Source organism: Gambusia affinis, linkage group LG01 (genome assembly GCF_019740435.1).
Source record: "Gambusia affinis linkage group LG01, SWU_Gaff_1.0, whole genome shotgun sequence".
In the NCBI taxonomy this organism is placed as follows: domain Eukaryota; kingdom Metazoa; phylum Chordata; class Actinopteri; order Cyprinodontiformes; family Poeciliidae; genus Gambusia; species Gambusia affinis.
In genome coordinates this window covers 20,814,691-20,832,515 of record NC_057868.1, presented here as the reverse complement: position 1 = coordinate 20,832,515, position 17,825 = coordinate 20,814,691, and the positions used below count along the sequence as shown (strand labels likewise).

Sequence of the window (17,825 nt, the reverse complement as noted above, 5' to 3'; positions counted from 1 at the left end):
ACATTCCTTGTTTCTAGAGAGCAGTTTTTGAAATACTGCTTTCTAAAAACGTTTGTTTTCCCTAAAATAAAGAAATACAAACAAGTAACTTCAACTGCTACAAAAGAAGGACTTATTTCTACTTTAAGGGTGCTAATTTTTCTTTTAATCCATTCTTTTCTTCAGGATGCCTCATCTGTTATTAACATGCAGATCTCTTCCAAACGGGTAAGTTTACTTTGATTCTCTCCTGTTCCCAAAACACTTTTTGGGAACAGAAACATTCCCACATCCTGACCACCGAGGGCCACATGTTGAAAAAACAAACAGTAAAAGAAGGTGATTAGTGACAATACTAAATCAGAATGGTTACAGAAAGTTCACTTCAAATCCCCTAAAGGCATCATAAATTACCACAGTCGTCGCTGTTCCAGAGATACAAACGATTTGATTTCTGACAGATAACTCCAGCTGTTTTCAATTTTGATAAATGGACATTCTTTAGGCCTTTTTGTCAAACGTTTCCATCTTGTCCCTGCATGTTTTCACAGCAACAGCTGTATGTCGGCTCGGACACAGGAATCGCCCAAGTCCCTCTTCACCGGTGCAGTGTCTACGGGAAGGCTTGTGCCGAGTGCTGCCTGGCCCGAGATCCATATTGCGCTTGGGACGGAACATCCTGTACTCGTTACCTACCGAACACAAAGAGGTCTGTGACAAAATGTCTGTACTGTATGGAGAGGTAGCTGTAAAGAAATTGAAGTCTCGACGGAAGTGGAAATTACTATAACTAGTTGTTTTTTTATTCCATTTAGACGTTTTCGTCGACAGGATGTAAGGAACGGAGACCCCAACACCCTTTGCTCAGGAGGTAAATTTACAACACTCATACTGTAAAATGCAGCCCAGTTAAATTTTATTAGTAGAAGTGTGATGATACATTCAGCTTATGAGGATGTAGAATAATGGCATCAATTTAGTTCACAGTGTTACCTGACCTGACTTGAAGGTAACAGTGTTACAGAACAAGAGAACAGATTTTTACAATATTTCCAGGAAAACTATTAATTGCCAATTTTTTGTTTCACTGAATACAGTGACGCTTTCATTAACCACCAAAAGTATTTACAAGGCTCTGCAAAATATCTCCCTACATGTTTAAGTCCATGTATTGTGCTTTGCTTGTCTAATCCTGATGCTTAAAGTGCATTAAGGTGCCTCTTTTTCTGTTTTAGGAATAAAGCTTTCAGAAATCTCTATTTTTTTGTTTTTTAAAGAATCTGAGTTGCCAAGTTCAGGTGTGATAAGTCAAGATATTTTAAATTACAGTTTATCAAATGCAATACAGGGATTATTGACAACAAAAATAGCCCTTCAATTCTGACTGGAAGCACTGAATCACATACCAACTTTTGCCCAATTGGTTATAGTTAGACAGTTGTGCTATTTGTGTGATTAAAGTTAATTTGTACTTTTGGTCACTGTCACATTGTCAAAAATCTGCTTCAAAGATGTTTTAAAATTGGTGTGAGCTTCTTCAATGCCTTAGCTGATGATGGGCAGTCTGGCGACCAATCTTGTTCCAGTTAACGTTAAACAACAACTAGACCTGTGTTTGGTTTGGTCAGGTCAAAGTTAAATAATTCACATTCGTAGTTAATCATGTCAACATTCTCAGTTTAAAGTTCCAACTTTTACCAGCTGATGCTTTTTTTAAAAATATATTTTCTGAAATTACATTTAAAAATAAATGTAGCTATAGGTCACAGCTTCATTTGTCAGTGCTGATGAGCAGCGTTCAGTTGATGCTGTGAACACAACAGGGCAATTAAAAAACTCCTTCCTTTCTTGCCTCAAAACCTAATAACAACTGCATGGTGTTGAGTGAAAATCACGATAAATGTATTGAGTATTAGAATTGTAACGTTTTTGTGCTATATGATCTTGTTACAGCCCTTTTTGTTAATGGCTAATTTGTGTGGAAAAAAACTAAAATATGTTGAATGTAGCAGGTTTTAAGGCTAGAGTGCTGCATATAAACACTGTCTGTGCCTTTTCCTGTATTGACATGATGAAAGTCTTGGTATTTAACGTCTTACTGTCCTTTTGGCCAATCAGCCAAAACGCTTCACCTCTGGTGACATCTGTCCTCTCAGACCACAAAGAGAGCATTCAGCCCCTCTCTGTGTTTCTGCACCACAACTAAATCAGGCTAATCACTCCAGCTGAAAGAGCTCCTGGGTAATACGATAACGATTACAACATGCGGCATGCAAGCCGAGCAAAACTGATGAAGGTCAGCGTAATTGTCTCAGATGTGACTGGACCGGCCAAAAGTTGCTGGTCAGTCTGTTTGGCAGGTTGCACACCATTGTTTCCCCTTAAAGCACCACGCTGGTGCTGCTAAAGGTTTATTCTCTGCATATATTGAAGAGTTTTTCTTTTTTCTTTCATTCCTTTTAGCCAAAGCTTAGAAGCACAAGGTGTCATAAGTTAGGATGTTAGAAGTCGCAACATGTATAAATATTTTGATCAACTCATTAAGTTCTGATAAATAATGATAAGAAATGCTCTTGTATAGAGGAATAATCAATTTTCCTACACAAGAACTGTCACCTCTAAATACTTTTGTTTGAAATGCCCTTCCAAACAACATAAGCCAAGTTACCGAAAGGCATATATTTTCCAGGCAGTGTTTCTTCTTTTTTTTTTTTTTTTTATCAAATTATAGGGTTATAATCAAGCCTATAATTATACCTTTGTCTCTTCTGCCCCCTTCAGACCACCACAAGCATCGTGTTGCAGAGAAGAAGCTGTATGGAGTTGAGGGAAGCAGCACTTTCTTGGAGTGTATCCCCAAATCCCTTCAGGCCAGAGTCACCTGGACTTATCAGAAACAACCACAGAACCCACGAGAGGAGGTGAGAGGGGGAAGGTTAAGGACGAGTTGGGGAAGAAGGCGCATTGTAACGATGCTGACTGAGGCCACTGAAAATAATCCAATTCATTATTTTCTTCTTGTTGCTATAATTTATGACATTTGACTTTTGACTTGGATGATTCACCTCCCATGACACCTGAAAATGTAATTAGAGAAACTCTATACATAAGGGGCCACTGACTAGATTAGGTTTCCTAAGTGCATTACCTCAAAATACAGATCAGAAAAACATGCTCATTTTTATTCTCTTCAGAATCTGTCAAAGTCTGGCTGCTAAAAAAGATTAACAATTTGCACTATTACACATGGGACCATAACTGACTTAATTTAGGGATTTTATATTAGTTGAATTAAGAGGCTGTTAAAAATCTCAAAATCTGTTGCTCTAAAACACTACATCAATTCAGAATGAGTGGAACTATTTTGCAAAGAAGAATTCCACTAGATTATAGATTAGATCTCCATATATTTTATTTCTGTACAAATGTAATCTTAAGACACTTTGCAAGTCAATAATTTCTATTCATACAGATAAATAGCAGCTTCAATCAGCAGTAGGTATTGTTGTGGCATGATCTTGGAGAGAAAGCTATTAGACAAAAAAATATTCCATATTGTTAGTCGCTCTTTCATTTGCTTTACCCAGGACAGAAATGTTTAAACACAGAAAGGGCCTCAGTTTTTTAAGTAGACAGAAGATATTTAGTCTTTGGCAACAAATTTGAGGTGGGTCATTCCCTCAAGGAAGGTGTCACAGCTGAACAAAAACACCAGGCCGCATAGAGACAGTTCAGCAGACAAATAGAATCATGTTGTGAGAGGTGAACTGAATCATACTTTTTGACTTTAGGTACATCTTGATGAACGTATCCTGCAGACAGACAGGGGCCTACTAATTCGTCGGGTTCTCAAGAGAGATGTTGGTGTCTACCAATGCCACGCTATGGAGCACGGATTCACCCAGACATTGCTGGGCATCACTTTAGAAGTCGTACCATCGACATCTTCCTACATCTCCAATCTTCCCTCCGACTCCCCTGTTCGATTAGATCCTCGTAGCGGAAGTGGTCCCTCACTGACCAATCAAAAGCTTTGGTATCGGGACTTCATGCAGCTGGTGGACCACCCTAACCTCAGCACTGTTGACCAAATTTGTGAGCAAGTTTGGGCACGGAAGCATTCTGGTGCTGACCAGGTGTCAAAGAGTTTTGAGTCTCCAAGGAAGGAGATCGCACCTTTGGGTCCTGCTGTCCGACCGGCCAATAAGAAGTGGAAGCATCTCCAGGAGATCCGAAAAGGGAGAAACCGCAGGACCCACGATGGGAAACCGAGCTCTCGGGCACCGCGTAGTGCTTGGGAGTAACGATGACGAGAAACAGATGAAAACGAGTGAGAGGGAGAGTGAAAGAAAGTACCTGAGAGACCAGATACTCATGGAGGTGTTCACATATACAAATACACACATAAAGACATGCACAGACACCACACCACTTCCTGTATTGTGTTAATTTATCTGTGGATACCACCACTATATGGTATACCATCCCCCTGATTCCTCCTCCCTGTGACCAGCTTCCTGCATGTGCTGCCTTACTGCCCAAACTGATTCTGCACGATCCCTTTACACTGCTTCACTAGGATAGTCGCGTGTACTAGCAAATACGCAAGAGGAAATTCACCCTCATGAGGAGGCAATAAACTGACACACACATCTAAAACTTATTCTACAAGCCATTTACACTACTTTAATAGCTAGTGTATTACCTGTTACTCTCTGGACAACACGCTACAACTACTCATGAACAGTCCTAAAGGTTTTGAGAAGCACTCTTCAATGCATAATATTTCTTTAAGTGACCTAAATACGGACAGAATGGAGAAAGTGACAACTGGAACAATGATGCAAAAATATAGTCTTGAACTGAAAACGAGTAATTATGTTTAAATTGTATGTGCATGTTGCATTGACGTTTGTAAGAACCAGAGTAATTGATGAACATCTTTCTGTGGCCCCCCTTCCATTCTTATCACCACTTGTCATTTGTACAAATTACACCATGGAGCCATGAAGAGTTACCAGCACCTGTGGAACACATTATTATTCTTGAAAATATTATAAATGTGTTGTGGGTTTGGATTCTTGAGTCAGTTTTATTTTTGGAGCTGTTTCCATTGACACATTGAGTTTGTATCATCATAAACAACAGACTTAAAACAAGAGATGCACCGATCAGGATTTTTTGGCCAATTTTTGATAACTAAAGCTTTGACCTGCCAATGCAAAGCTTCCCCAGTTCCATATAACGTTTTAGAGGCATGTTTTGATGATGAGACTTTTGGAAGCAGAGGAGAGACGCTTCCAGGTTGGGTCGACACCCTGGAGGTTTAAGCAGAAGTCTGGTGATTTCAAAAGGTATGACAGTGTCTCTCAGGTGTTTTCAGAAGTATGAGGTACCAGGCCTCTTGATATCAGCTTTAAGGTTCCTGTATGACTGGTGTCAGAACTTGGTCTGTCAGTAAGTCTGACTGGTTTTCTGTGAGAGGTTTCTCTTTGTCAACAACTTTTTTTATGACCTTTCTGGACAGAATTTCTTGGTACAGCAAAGGAATTGAGGGGATACTTTTTGGCGACCTCTGCTTTTTGCACCACTATCTATCTATAAAATAGAAATTTGAGAATACAATTAGGAACCTAATTAGAGCTTATAGCATTATTTGGAAAGTAAAAAATTACAACTAAAATAATTTGGTCGAAATTCAGAACAGTAATTCTTACATACTGTTGATCTTTTTGCTTACAGCATTTTTGGCATTGAAGATAAATAATGAGAACAGTGTTTTGTGGGGAAAGGGATAAATATCGTAGGAAAGGTGAGAGGAAAGGAGGAAGATTTAAGCAGACTCAAAATATGACAACCCATGTTTTTGGGCTACAGAACAGTTTATAAATATATAAATATATCCATATTAGCATGATATTTATGAGTGAGAACAAAGTTTTTCTTTTCTGTAAACTAAACAGTACAACATGTCTTTCACACTGTTCAGTCCTAAATTGTTAGTGATACATAGATAAGCAGTTGATGTACAGTGAGTACGGGATTCCTAGTTCAGCACACTAAATTCATTTTCTACAGATTGTGAAAAAAATATTCCACACTTTGTAATCACTTATGTAGTGTTGCAGTCATTGAAATCATTGGATGCTGGTTGAGGGTATAAACTCTAGCTAAAGGACAGCTATTACAGCAAGATTTTCCTTTTTAAATGTCTTAGTCTCTTGGTGTTTTATTTGTACAGAAACCATATTTGTTGGTTGTTTGTGCTAACATGGTGTGTGTAGCCTGCCCCCTAGTGTTCATTGCTTGAACAGGCTCAGATAAGGAACCTGTCTGTGGTACTTTGATATGTCATAACCAGTATGCAAGAATGGAACTGGTGGGTCTTCTTAGATAAAACATGTGTTCATGTTTTACAGAAATAAAATCTGTACTGATATGTTTTGTGCTGCTACCACCAAATGTCATGGTTTTAATCAAATTATCTTAAGTTAGTGTATTCATCCCAGTTAAAAAAGCAAGGCAGCACAACCCGGGTCTGCGTGGGGAGTTTAGATGTATGATATCATTGTCGTTGTTATTTATGTACCTTTGTTATAGATGTGTAATTAAGACTTTAAACTAAACTCAACGATGACGCCTATGAAAGGGACACTCAGCATTTCGACACCACGTTGAACAGGGCTGGATTGACTTAATGAAGTGAATTTTCAATGCTTAAGGGAGCAGCTGATCAGTGCTTTGGACATATGTGCACCAACTAATTCTGAACCAGCAGTGATGTCAACCATGCCTGAGTATCCCTTTTCAGCCAGCTTTTGTTTGTGCTTGAACTTGCATGACTAAAGTTTGTGGCTAATGCATCTGACAATGACATGATGACATGAGAGATGGAGAGGTAAAGAAAGCACAATGTTAAATATCATTATTATTCCTACGTATTTATGTGGAAAGATAAGCTGAGTTGTTGTGGATTTTTGTGTTTTCCTTACAAATGTAGATTTATTTCTCTAGTGTTCATGTTCTGCTGACAAGGACTTGTCCTTAGCATTTTTTAAATCCTTTACAGCCAATGGAAAAGCTTTTTTCCTGCAGACAGTGTCCAATTAAAGTCTTTTGTTCTAAAACCCCTCTGTTCCAAATCTTCCTTATATCCCATTTCTATGTGATGTAGTGTTTTTTTTTTTTTTTTTAAAGCTTGCTATGAGAGGCTTTTGTGTTTGTATGTTGAGTGAGTGCATGTGTTTGTGTGCAAGATTAAACTGTTCACTTGAACATAATTTGTGTCTTCAGCCTGACGGTTTTTGTGGACAACAGAGCTTTTTGTATAGTGGCAAAGTACAGTGAAGCGTTGGGAGGTCTGCAGCTGAAAGTCTGAGGTCAAAGGCCAAAGTTAATGTGGTGCACTGTAATATACCTGGGTCTTTGTGAAATGTCATGTCAAAATGTTTTTGATTAATACAATAAAAATATGCAGTTACTTAAAAATTTGCTTGACTTTTTTGAACCCCGTCATCTTTGCATTGTTTATTGAATACACTATTGTCCATTGTGATTAAATTAGTAACATAAAGGAGGTCTTACTATTAAGGTCTGTGGTCAGTAAATACAACTGCAAAGCTACCTCTGCCTTTCTTGCTCCTATTCCCATTTTCCAGTCATTACACATACATATAAATAATGGTAAACTCTCATAATTTTGGTAAGTTAAAGTCACCATTCAGTTTATTATGCATGGTTTGCGTTTTTAAAAACAAAGCTTTGGTACCTATAATCTACATCCGTTGTGGAACATTGAAAAACCACCAAAGAAAGGGTGTGTAGGGTCCGATATTATGTGTATAGTCTACACATGCATCTCAATAAATGAAACTACTATCAGGAAGACATTTTTTTCTCTTCAGTATGTTGGGAGAGTGGATGTGAATATCTGTGTGTGAGCATGAGGTTGGGAATGTGTGATTGTGTCTGTGTGCAGCTGTTATCTTTCTGGTTGGGTTCTGGGCTGCAACCTCTCCTGGATCATGTTGGGCCTCCCACTAAATGTATTAAATATATCTTAAACAACCGTTTCCCATCCTTTGGGTCAACAACTTTCTTGGTTTGTAGTTATGGTTCTGTTCTGGGATGAGTTTGGAACCATTGGAGATGATAATACAAAGAAGGATTCTTCATAAAATCAAGAAAATTATGGACAACCCTGACCGGGCTGTTCATAAGACTATGTTGGGAAAACATTGTTTTCAGTCAGTCTTCAAATTTTCTGTAATACAGACCATTGCAATCTTTGAAGAATTGTAATTAATAAGAGTTACAACAACATTTAATTTCCCCTTATTATTGAAATTTGTAAAGTATTTTTAAAATTTGTATTACGTCTCTGGACATCCCTCCAGCAGGTGGTACCATTATGTTTTTTCTTAATTTCTCAGGTATTTTCTTAACGAGTTTATTAACCCATCGACATTAAAAAACAAATTACCTTCTCTTCTAGAAGGTAATTAATCTCAATATCACACCATTGGACAACTAAAACAACTACATTTTTACCCTGTCATCCATTTTAGTGTCTGCAAATTAAATCTAAATAACTATAATCACTATAAATTAGTCTTTGTGGCTTTATACCAATTTATTGCTTTCACTTTTTCTCTCTGTATGTGTCAGTAAATTAAACATCTCTTTCCTTTACACTTGCAACCTGCCTTACATCTTTTCCTGCTCAACTGAGTTTAGAAAATATAACTTTACTTTCATCCTTTACTCCTTTTGTCTCCTCATTTCATTATTTTACATGTTTGAACCACATGGGGGCAGTAAAAGATCTGGCGTTTACAAGCTTTACCATACCACAGAGTATTTGTAAATATTGATGTTAACATACATGGTAGATAGATGCTTGCATGAAGGAAAATGTTAATGATTTGTTGTATGAACGGTAAAAATAGTTTTGAAATATGAGTCTAAATGTATTAATGTTAAATTAAAAGGCTACGTTTTGAAAAATTAAGAGCTGCTTGTAGAATGTGCTATTGCATGCAATGGAACAGAAAAGCATGACTATTATTTTTTTCTTTGCATACAGACAAAAAATCAACAGCCCTGCAGCCAATCTCAATCTTCACCTAATTAAAAAAAAAGCAACTTTATTGCAACCCAGTTGTCTTGACACTGATATAATTACCATGTTGCTATTTACAAGAGTTCCTTCAAATCATGTTTTGTGGATCATCTCCCTGATGTCAACAAACGTGAGCTCTCATGCACCTTTCCTCACAGCTGAGCTCCAGAGCTGAACTGCCGATGTGACGACAGATGTTTTGCAGACCTTTCAACACATTAAACAAACAGAAAAGTACGGGGAGTGTGGGTTAAAAAGTTTTCCTCGTCTCTTTTAAAATCGAAGCATGTGTAAACGTGTCCGACATGAATCATTCTGATTCCATTAAGAACTGCTTGTGGGCACTGGCAACATGTACACACATTTACATTGGAAGAGACTCACAACAATAAGTGAGGTATTCATGAATACTCACATGTGTTTAAGTATTCACTTAAACCTATACAACACGCACAACATGCTGTCACCAGTCATAAAGTCACTGGAAATTAAATAGTGTCTGTAATCCTCAGACTTGGAGCCCTTTATTTCCCCTGTGTTTTCAAAGGCCGTCAGAATTCTGAAAGAGTAAAATGGGTTTGCAATGGTCCGTGGGGTCTTAATTGAGCTCATTTCCGTTTGGCTGATTTTTACTGGTTACCACTAACCCTTATCACTGGGTCTAAGTTGCAGCAGAAAAGTGAGGGCACTTGTGTTTATTTCATTACTCCATGTTTGTCCAGATATGGCTAAGTTATTAAGACCTGTAAAATTGCAGAAAGACAAAGGCTCACATTCTGTCTTTATGTGGAGTAATGTTAAACATCATATTTTATTCAACTTCAGTTTCTGTCCCTGAATTTAACAGAAGTTATTTGTGACATGAACACACATACACATAGAAATCTTGTTTAGGACCAGTTGACATTTTTCTCTGTTTGCTTCATCACACAGAGTATGTGTGCCTTTCACATCATTTTGATTATTTTATTTTGTTTGTTATTGATAAAACTATTTTAATAAATACCCCAAAGTCTTTTAGTTTTCCTGGAACTGGAAACAGCCACACAGTACATACCCTAAAGTGGAATGTATAAGAACAGACATGAAATAAATCTACGGATCCCAACCAAGGACTCTTGAAATCCCTCAGTTATAGAGAATTGAAAAGGGTGTTTGAAAAAAGATGTTGCATTCGCCCAGTGGGAAAGAAACACAACATTTTTAAAGCGAGAAAGAGATTTGATGGAAACATTATTGTCTTCTGAATATGAAAAGTGATTCACATATCTGTGCAAAGAGCTGAAAACCTTTGAGTTTTTGAGTGTTGCTAAATCATTATTTTTCAGACTCTTTACTGGTTATTTGGTTAGTGCACCAAATGATGTACAATATGTGATTAATATGAATAAAATCAACCATCTCTTGCCCACTTTTCTTAAAATATACACAGACACGCATGGCTAGTACCAGACAATAAAACAGCCTGACAGGTCTAATGATTAATGAACCCAATTAGGAGTAATTACCTCAGCGATTACCCACAGCAAGAGGAAAAGACATTTCAACATTCTGTGATATATACAATAAAAAGCTACAAATATGACAAATAATCACATATTTCTTTGTGAGGAAATTAGTGGGTTAGGCAAGAAAAGAGAACAAAGACAATAAGGGATAACATTTTTTTAATTTTTTAAAATTTAACTGACTGACAATCTGGGAAAGTTTATTGTACTTAGATATAAGAGAATCTCAAGTTACGGCTCATCAGGAACAAAGGGTTTGCATTACAGCTTAAACGTTGCTGTATGGAAAAGGCACGACGTACAATAGATTGGCATATCTAAACAGTGTTCTGTTCTCTGCAGAAAAAAAGAAGCAGACTATTTGGACTCCACAGTATTGCTGCTGAGCACTTTGGACCAGTCAGGAACACCTTCAGCCAAAGAGAAAATGTCCCTGAAGGAAAATCAGGAAATTCAATCTTTCATGTCAGCACAAGGTTTTGCTTCCTCCCTGAATCATAATAAGAATAATAATGATAAAGCATCAAATTCATGTAGCACTTTTTAGGACATTCAAAGTCTCTCCAAGACGCTCAAATGACATGAGCCATTTGAGTCATGACTCAAATCATCTGAGCGTCTTGGACTTCATATTCAAATGATGATGACATAGTTGGCACATGATTTCATGTCAGAGGGAAGTACAAACATTTCTGAATGTTTGTACTTCATTAGGAGTCATTTTGGAAATGGAAACAAATTAAAAAGGAATAAAATATGATAGTGCTTGTGTGGAACTTCAGTATCTTTTGTTGTAAAAATAAGAAATATCTTAATAAAATAAATTAATAAATCATAATTTATTAATAATAAATTATTTTTGAATAATTTATTTTTGAACATTTAGACAAGTGTCAAATAACTTTAACTCATTTCTTACCTGCATTAGATAGCTCTATTGGCATCTGTTTCACGTGTAAATCCAGAATGGTCCAGAAGCTTCAGCTAATGGCTAGTCTGACATGGGCCCAAGACCAAAGTGGTCTTCTTTCTTACAACTCCAGTGTTTAAAATAATCATAGAGGCTCATAGGAATGCAATTTCATGAACCTTTAAGTTTTTTTATTTCAAATTCAAAATTTTGTTGTAGAGCAAGACGCAAAGCAATCCCACAATTAAAGAAAACTGGACACCTGCATGATTGACAGCACTAAGGCCTTCCTCCTGTATTTGATTGGTTGTTTCTGCAGACGTTCGAAAAACCACATGGCAGAAGAGTTTTATGTTTTTCACAGATTATGTGTCTCATGTTATATTGTCACAACATGGTGATGGTTTTAACAAATCTGTAAAAAAAATTGCACACTTCAATCTGCTGTGCTGCACCCTCGCAGCCTTATTGGAAAAAGGCTGTGAGTCTGTATTGGAAAAAAGGACAAAACCTGGACATTTCTACAACAAAAAAAAAACAATTTAAATCCAGGACCTGTTCAGTCTGTTGACAGTCAATGCTGGGGAGTGGTGCTTTTCCAACAAAATGTAAATGAACATCATTTGTCCGCAACCCCAGGCTGCTCATCAGGTAAAGGGGACATTTCTGCTGAAAGTCCAGTCTTCTCATTCAACAGGCCGTATCTTTTTCTTTTCATTATTTCTATGTATTTGACATAATTAGAAATCTTGGATTTCTGTAACTAACTCAAAAAGCCAAAAGGAAAACTAATCCTGATGCTCACATGATTAAAAAAATAACTAACCAAAAGTAAATAATATGCAACATATTTATTGTTGCCCACTATTTCGTTTAATATGTTTAGAGTCAATTAAATTGACATCTGTAAATCAAAACACAGAATTTTGTTTTTATGATGATTAAATGTGAACAGGACATTTTTCAAAACTTTTTGTAAGGTGCTTCCAGGTGTTAAATGGATGAAACACCTCTTACTGAATAAACAATAAATCAACCAAGTATTACACAGGTACATCAATGAAAGAATGCATCGACATCTGAAATGCATTACCATAAGTACAAATGAAAACAGCTGCATGAAGAAGTAGGTTTAATTGAGTAGCAGTTAACCTAAATATCAGAGCATATTACTGCACAATGAAAGGCTAAACCTGTTTCTTTGTCTTTTTTTTCTATTTTTGCTTTGCTTTCAACACTCTCTTGCAGGGAAAGAAAATGACTCACAAGATCCGGTTAATCTGCAGGAAATAAAAGACTTCCCAATATACTATATGTGGATCACACACACAAAGATATGTGAATAATTCTTTATGCTTGCATGCACATCTGTAAAATTTGAACACAAAGCAGAACTAAAGTGTTGTCTAGACTGAAAGAAACTGTTTACTGTGAGGCCTCACAAAGGTGAATGGAGGATGACAGGGTGGGATGTTTATTAAGTCTCAGCGTGTAATCAGTTTTTCATAATATCACAAAAGGCAAGAGGGCTGAATGAGACAGGAGACAGATGTTGTAAATTGTTTTTCAGCTCTAAGTCATGAAGAAATAAAGATTTTTAATTGTTTCCTGACCGACTTTTACAACCGTATGCCCGTAGAGTGTAAGTGAGTGTGAATGTGTGGGTACGTCAAGTGATTCACTGACAGTTTTTACAACATTAGCTGTACTGTGGAGTGTGTTTGAAAAGGGTTTGGTCTCAGGTGGGCTGTTCCAGAGGTGCTGCTTCGTCAGCCAGCACCGCACAGCTGCTGCCGCCATCATTCACAATGCGCCGGTCCTGTCAGGCTGCTCATTACCTCCAACACAATCAAGACGATCTGGAAAAAAAGAAACAAATCCAATTTCAGCACTGATCCTGAACAGGAAGAGAACAGGAAATGATGTGAGTGCGGGTAAAGGTAAACAACCAGCAGTGCGTCACATAAAGGCCAGATTTCTCAGCAACCAACTTAATCCTGACCCCTAACCAACCAGGTGTTTGTTTTGCTCAGGGTTGTTTATTCCGTTCAGGGTGGAAGCAACACTTAGTCTGCAGCTCCATCCGTTTCTAATAGCAATGGCATCACGGTTCGAACAGCGTGAAAACATGTTCTTCCTTTTGTTGTTGCAGAAACATCTGTTTAAAGCTGGAGCTGTTTTCCTGGAAGTGTTGAAAAGAATATCACTGCGACCAGGAAATTATCTGGCTGCTATATCATCAGCTGTATTGACTAATGACTGCTATTTCATGGACACAATGATGATTCATTAGGTGGACAATGAGAAGTGAACAGCGGAACTGATGACCTACTTCTGTAAGAATGAGGTTAAAGAGTAGGTACACAGCTGAAGGTTAAACACACTCAGTCTGTATTTTGGCCTAATAATCACTTGTTAAAGTCTGAAAGTGCCTTCACCAAGACTTCAGTGTTCAGTATCTTCATTAAATACTGAACTATGTTTTTTGTTCTGTTGCTGGCTTTTATAACTGCAGCAGATTTTCTGGAAATGCTCTAAAATAAAGCTTCCTTTTAACATCTGCCAGTCCTATTCTGTCTTGTTAAGTTAATCATCAAAGTTGAATTTTTGCATCTGCTCTTGGTCTCCTGACGGTTGTGTAAACTAGTTATTTAAAAGGTCACAAAGAAAGTGTGGGGCCTGCGTCTTTAAGAGAAATTGGCAGTATTTTAAACGCCATGTGAGCAGAGTTAGCAGGTTCAGACTTTGAGATAATTCACAATTATTTTTATCAATTTAATGGCAGCACTTTGGCAAATACTTTGGCCTTGTTTTTCAAGGCTTTGGAGAGTTAATGAAGCATGAAATAGTAGATACAATTGTAGTGTAGCAGAACTGAGTGGAAGGTGAAATCAGCTGATCTAAAAATTGTACAGAAATTAAACAAACAAGAAAACTCACCACAAATATGCTCACAATCAATTTTTGATCAATATTTTTGGATTATTAAGAAATAATTCCCACAGCTTGATTGGGGGGAGATCAGAACAAGAGTCCTTCTGTTTGGCTCACAACATGAGCGTTTCCTGAATAGGCATGTTTGGATTTAAGAGTCTGAACCAAAACTGGTTCACCTTTAATTGTTCCTGAGTGTATTTCAGTCTGCGACTAGAGCTACTGAAGTTTTATCAGTGAGTTACCATTCTAGGTGTAAAACACCGCGTGATCTTGCTGGAAGGATTTTTTTTATTTTACCACATAATGCAGGATTTTAATTTCATTTACGTCAGTTCATTAATACAGCTTCAATTCCCCAAGACAGATTTTAAAAAGTATAATCCTAATAATATGTAGAAATGCATCATCAATTCAATCCAATCACGCAAACAGATTCAAAGCTTAGAATTTAATCCTTGTTATGAAATATTTTCCTCTTTATAAAACATTTTATCTCTTAAAATCCCATCTGACTGCTTTGAGCCTGACTTTGCAGCAATCACTCTTCCTGAATAAGTATTCAGTGAAAGCAGAGAGTCAATTGCAATTTGTTGTTACCAACTCAGCAGCAGCAGGATGTCATAGATAGACAGATAGATGAATAGATAAAAAAAACAGTACAAAAACTGATTGTGGTATAATACTTGACAGCAAATGTGGTAAAGTTCATAGGAATACATTTAAAATGCACTGAAAGGTGAATTTGAAAAAAAAAAAAAAAAAACTCCACCAAAATCATATTTGAAAATGAGTATTCCTTCAGCAGAAACATCAAATCTGGTGAACATATTGCTCTCCTTTACTCATATTCTGCTGCAATGACAAGATTTGTAAAATCTCCCTCCTGTTTTCTTGAGTCAACTTAAAAGAATTCCAAGAAAAAGTTTTACATTTCAATTTACGGGCCACAGCTGCTTTGTAAGCTCCGATTTAGACCTATTAGCTCTGAACCACTGGGCTATCTTTATGTGGTGGAGTTCAAACACCTTTTTTTGTTCAAACATCTTATTTTGTTACTGATTACATCCACTGGAGGAGTCTAAACCCATCGATGCTGATAGAAGACAAGAGGCTTTCTTTGTGAATGCTGGAGAGGATCAGTTCTCACACTGAAACGCTGCAGATCTTGCCCTGCTCCATGCAACATGTGTTTTTCATTTAACAGGCACAGCTCTGTTTGTGGTTTCGCTTGTGACCTCATACTGGTCAATTCTACTTAAATAATCAGAATTAGGTAGACTATTTAAAGTTTTTTTTTTCCCACCTTTACACCTGAAAGAGTTGGTGAAGCTATCTTCATTTACTGACTATGAATGAAGGAAGTTTTTTCCAGTGTCCTGGAAAAAAAAACAATCACACCTCTAAATGTTTTCCACATTTTGTGACACTACAAATATAAATTTCCCCTGAATTTTAATAGATGTTTTTGTACCAGACCAACACAGAGCTCCTAATTGGTTATGAAATTGGCAAAAATTCTGCATGACTTGAAATGTGTATAGCACAGGCATTAAACTGGCCTCTTAGGAAGAAGTCGAAATTAGGTTATCAGAAATCCCTTTCAAAAACATACAATGTAAAAGTTTAGTTCAGACCAAAGTCTAGACCTAGATCGACGCTAAAATCTGTTGCAAAACTTAAAATAATTTCAAAAACAAAGAATAGAAACAAATATCAGCATGCAAAGCTGGTAAAAAACATATCCAATAAACTTTGAATACTTTTCAGATTAGCATATTTTCTATTAGCAAGTCTGAAAATCTGAAGCATTTTTATTTTTTTACTTAACAAGTATATGGGACTTCTCAATTTACGAGACAGCTGTGCCCCGTAAATAAAATACCAATGAAAGGTGAGCATTAGAGTGGTTGAAATGAAAACAAAGTTTCAAAACGTTTGAAAACTTTTGGCTGAATCAAATTTTAGAGGATTTTGAAGTTTTACATTCGCTGGTGTTTTATGTTGTGCATTTTTTATACTAAAGCTCTTCATGGCCATTTAAGAACCTCATAAAGCTATTTGATAAGATTGTGTTGAATACAAGTAGAATGTGTCAGCCAGATGTACTTAAGATGTCTTTTCCCCTTCTAGTTTTCCACATGACCTAAATAATACAAACAAAAAGACACAGTTAAGTTTAAATATACATCCAAGAGACAACAAACCACCTTTAAAATGTCACAGTTTCCATATCCTTTCTATAAAAACATCATAACCTAATTCAAAGATGCTAAACAAGTTCACATATCACCAGTATCCCTCCACTGGCTCCCTGTCGCTCAAAGAATAGACTTCAAAATACTGTTGTTAGTTTATAAATCACTGAATGGTTTAGCACCACAATACATTAAAGATTTGCTGTTGTTGTATCAACCTTCCAGACCTCTCAAGTTCTGGTTCTGGTTCTGCTCTGCATCCCCAGAACCAGAACCAAACGAGGAGAAGCGGCATTCAGCATCTATGCGCCACAAATCTGGAACAAACTTCCAGAAAACTGTAAAACAGCTGAAACACTGACTTCCTTTAAATCTCGACTAAAGAAATTACAAATTTAATGATGGAACTTGACTATATGTCGTGTTTTGATTGTTGATTCTATGTTGCATTGTGTCTTTGTGTTTGATTTGATGTAAAGCACTTTGAAATGCCTTGCTGCTGAAATGTGCTATACAGATAAAGTTTGATTGATCGTTTGATTCTATGCAATCTTATCACTTGTGGTATTAAAGAGAATTATTCACAACCTGAAAAAAATGAAAATGTTCTTAGGTTGAGGCCTACAAAGAGAGTGTTGTAGTTATTCAGGTGTGATAAGATGGAAGCATGTAAGCTGGTCTCTATCTTCAAAATGCACAACACCGAGGTGTTAAAAAAAACACAGCTTACCAGGAAATCAGATAGCACAATCTGCTCCAACAAATTCAACATGATCCAAGCAGAACCATCTGGTGGCCAAGGGTGGAGGGAGATAAAGCATTTCACAATCTCCCTGGCTTTCGGCTGGGGTTTGTTGGGGGCCTGTAGCCTGCTGATTGAAAATCAGGAGGGAACGTTTACAAATGATTGAAGACAGATTTCAGGATCCTAAAGGACAACATTCAGATAAATCCTTGGAGAGCGTGTAGAATATGTTTTCATGGACAGATAAGAAACTACAAAGGAAAGTTTTAAATCCATAACTTTCCAAGGTGGATTCTGGAGATTCCCTGCTGAACTCTGACCGTGAAGCCATTTTTCTTCACACCTTTGGATTTCAACAGCTCAGAGCCAAGAACTGATGCATTTTGCTGTACCATCTGGGTTGGTCAGATCAGTTTGTTTCTGACCAAAC

At 37.0% G+C, this 17,825-nt stretch overlaps 1 protein-coding gene across 2 annotated transcripts in view; it reads left to right on the top strand.

The window, feature by feature from the left end:
- Nucleotides 1-7,456, top strand: part of sema3b (sema domain, immunoglobulin domain (Ig), short basic domain, secreted, (semaphorin) 3B) — a 77,594-nt gene extending 70,138 nt beyond the window's left edge. The window contains exons 14-18 of one of the 2 annotated variants that reach the window (XM_044118024.1): nucleotides 166-207; nucleotides 531-688; nucleotides 795-850; nucleotides 2,761-2,900; nucleotides 3,771-7,456. In XM_044118024.1, the coding sequence (XP_043973959.1) occupies nucleotides 166-207; nucleotides 531-688; nucleotides 795-850; nucleotides 2,761-2,900; nucleotides 3,771-4,283 (909 nt within the window). In that variant the 3' untranslated portion in view covers nucleotides 4,284-7,456. The remainder of the gene's footprint in view (nucleotides 1-165; nucleotides 208-530; nucleotides 689-794; nucleotides 851-2,760; nucleotides 2,901-3,770) is intronic. The other variant, XM_044118032.1, reaches the window with a different exon arrangement.
- The last annotated feature ends 10,369 nt before the right edge of the window (nucleotides 7,457-17,825 follow it).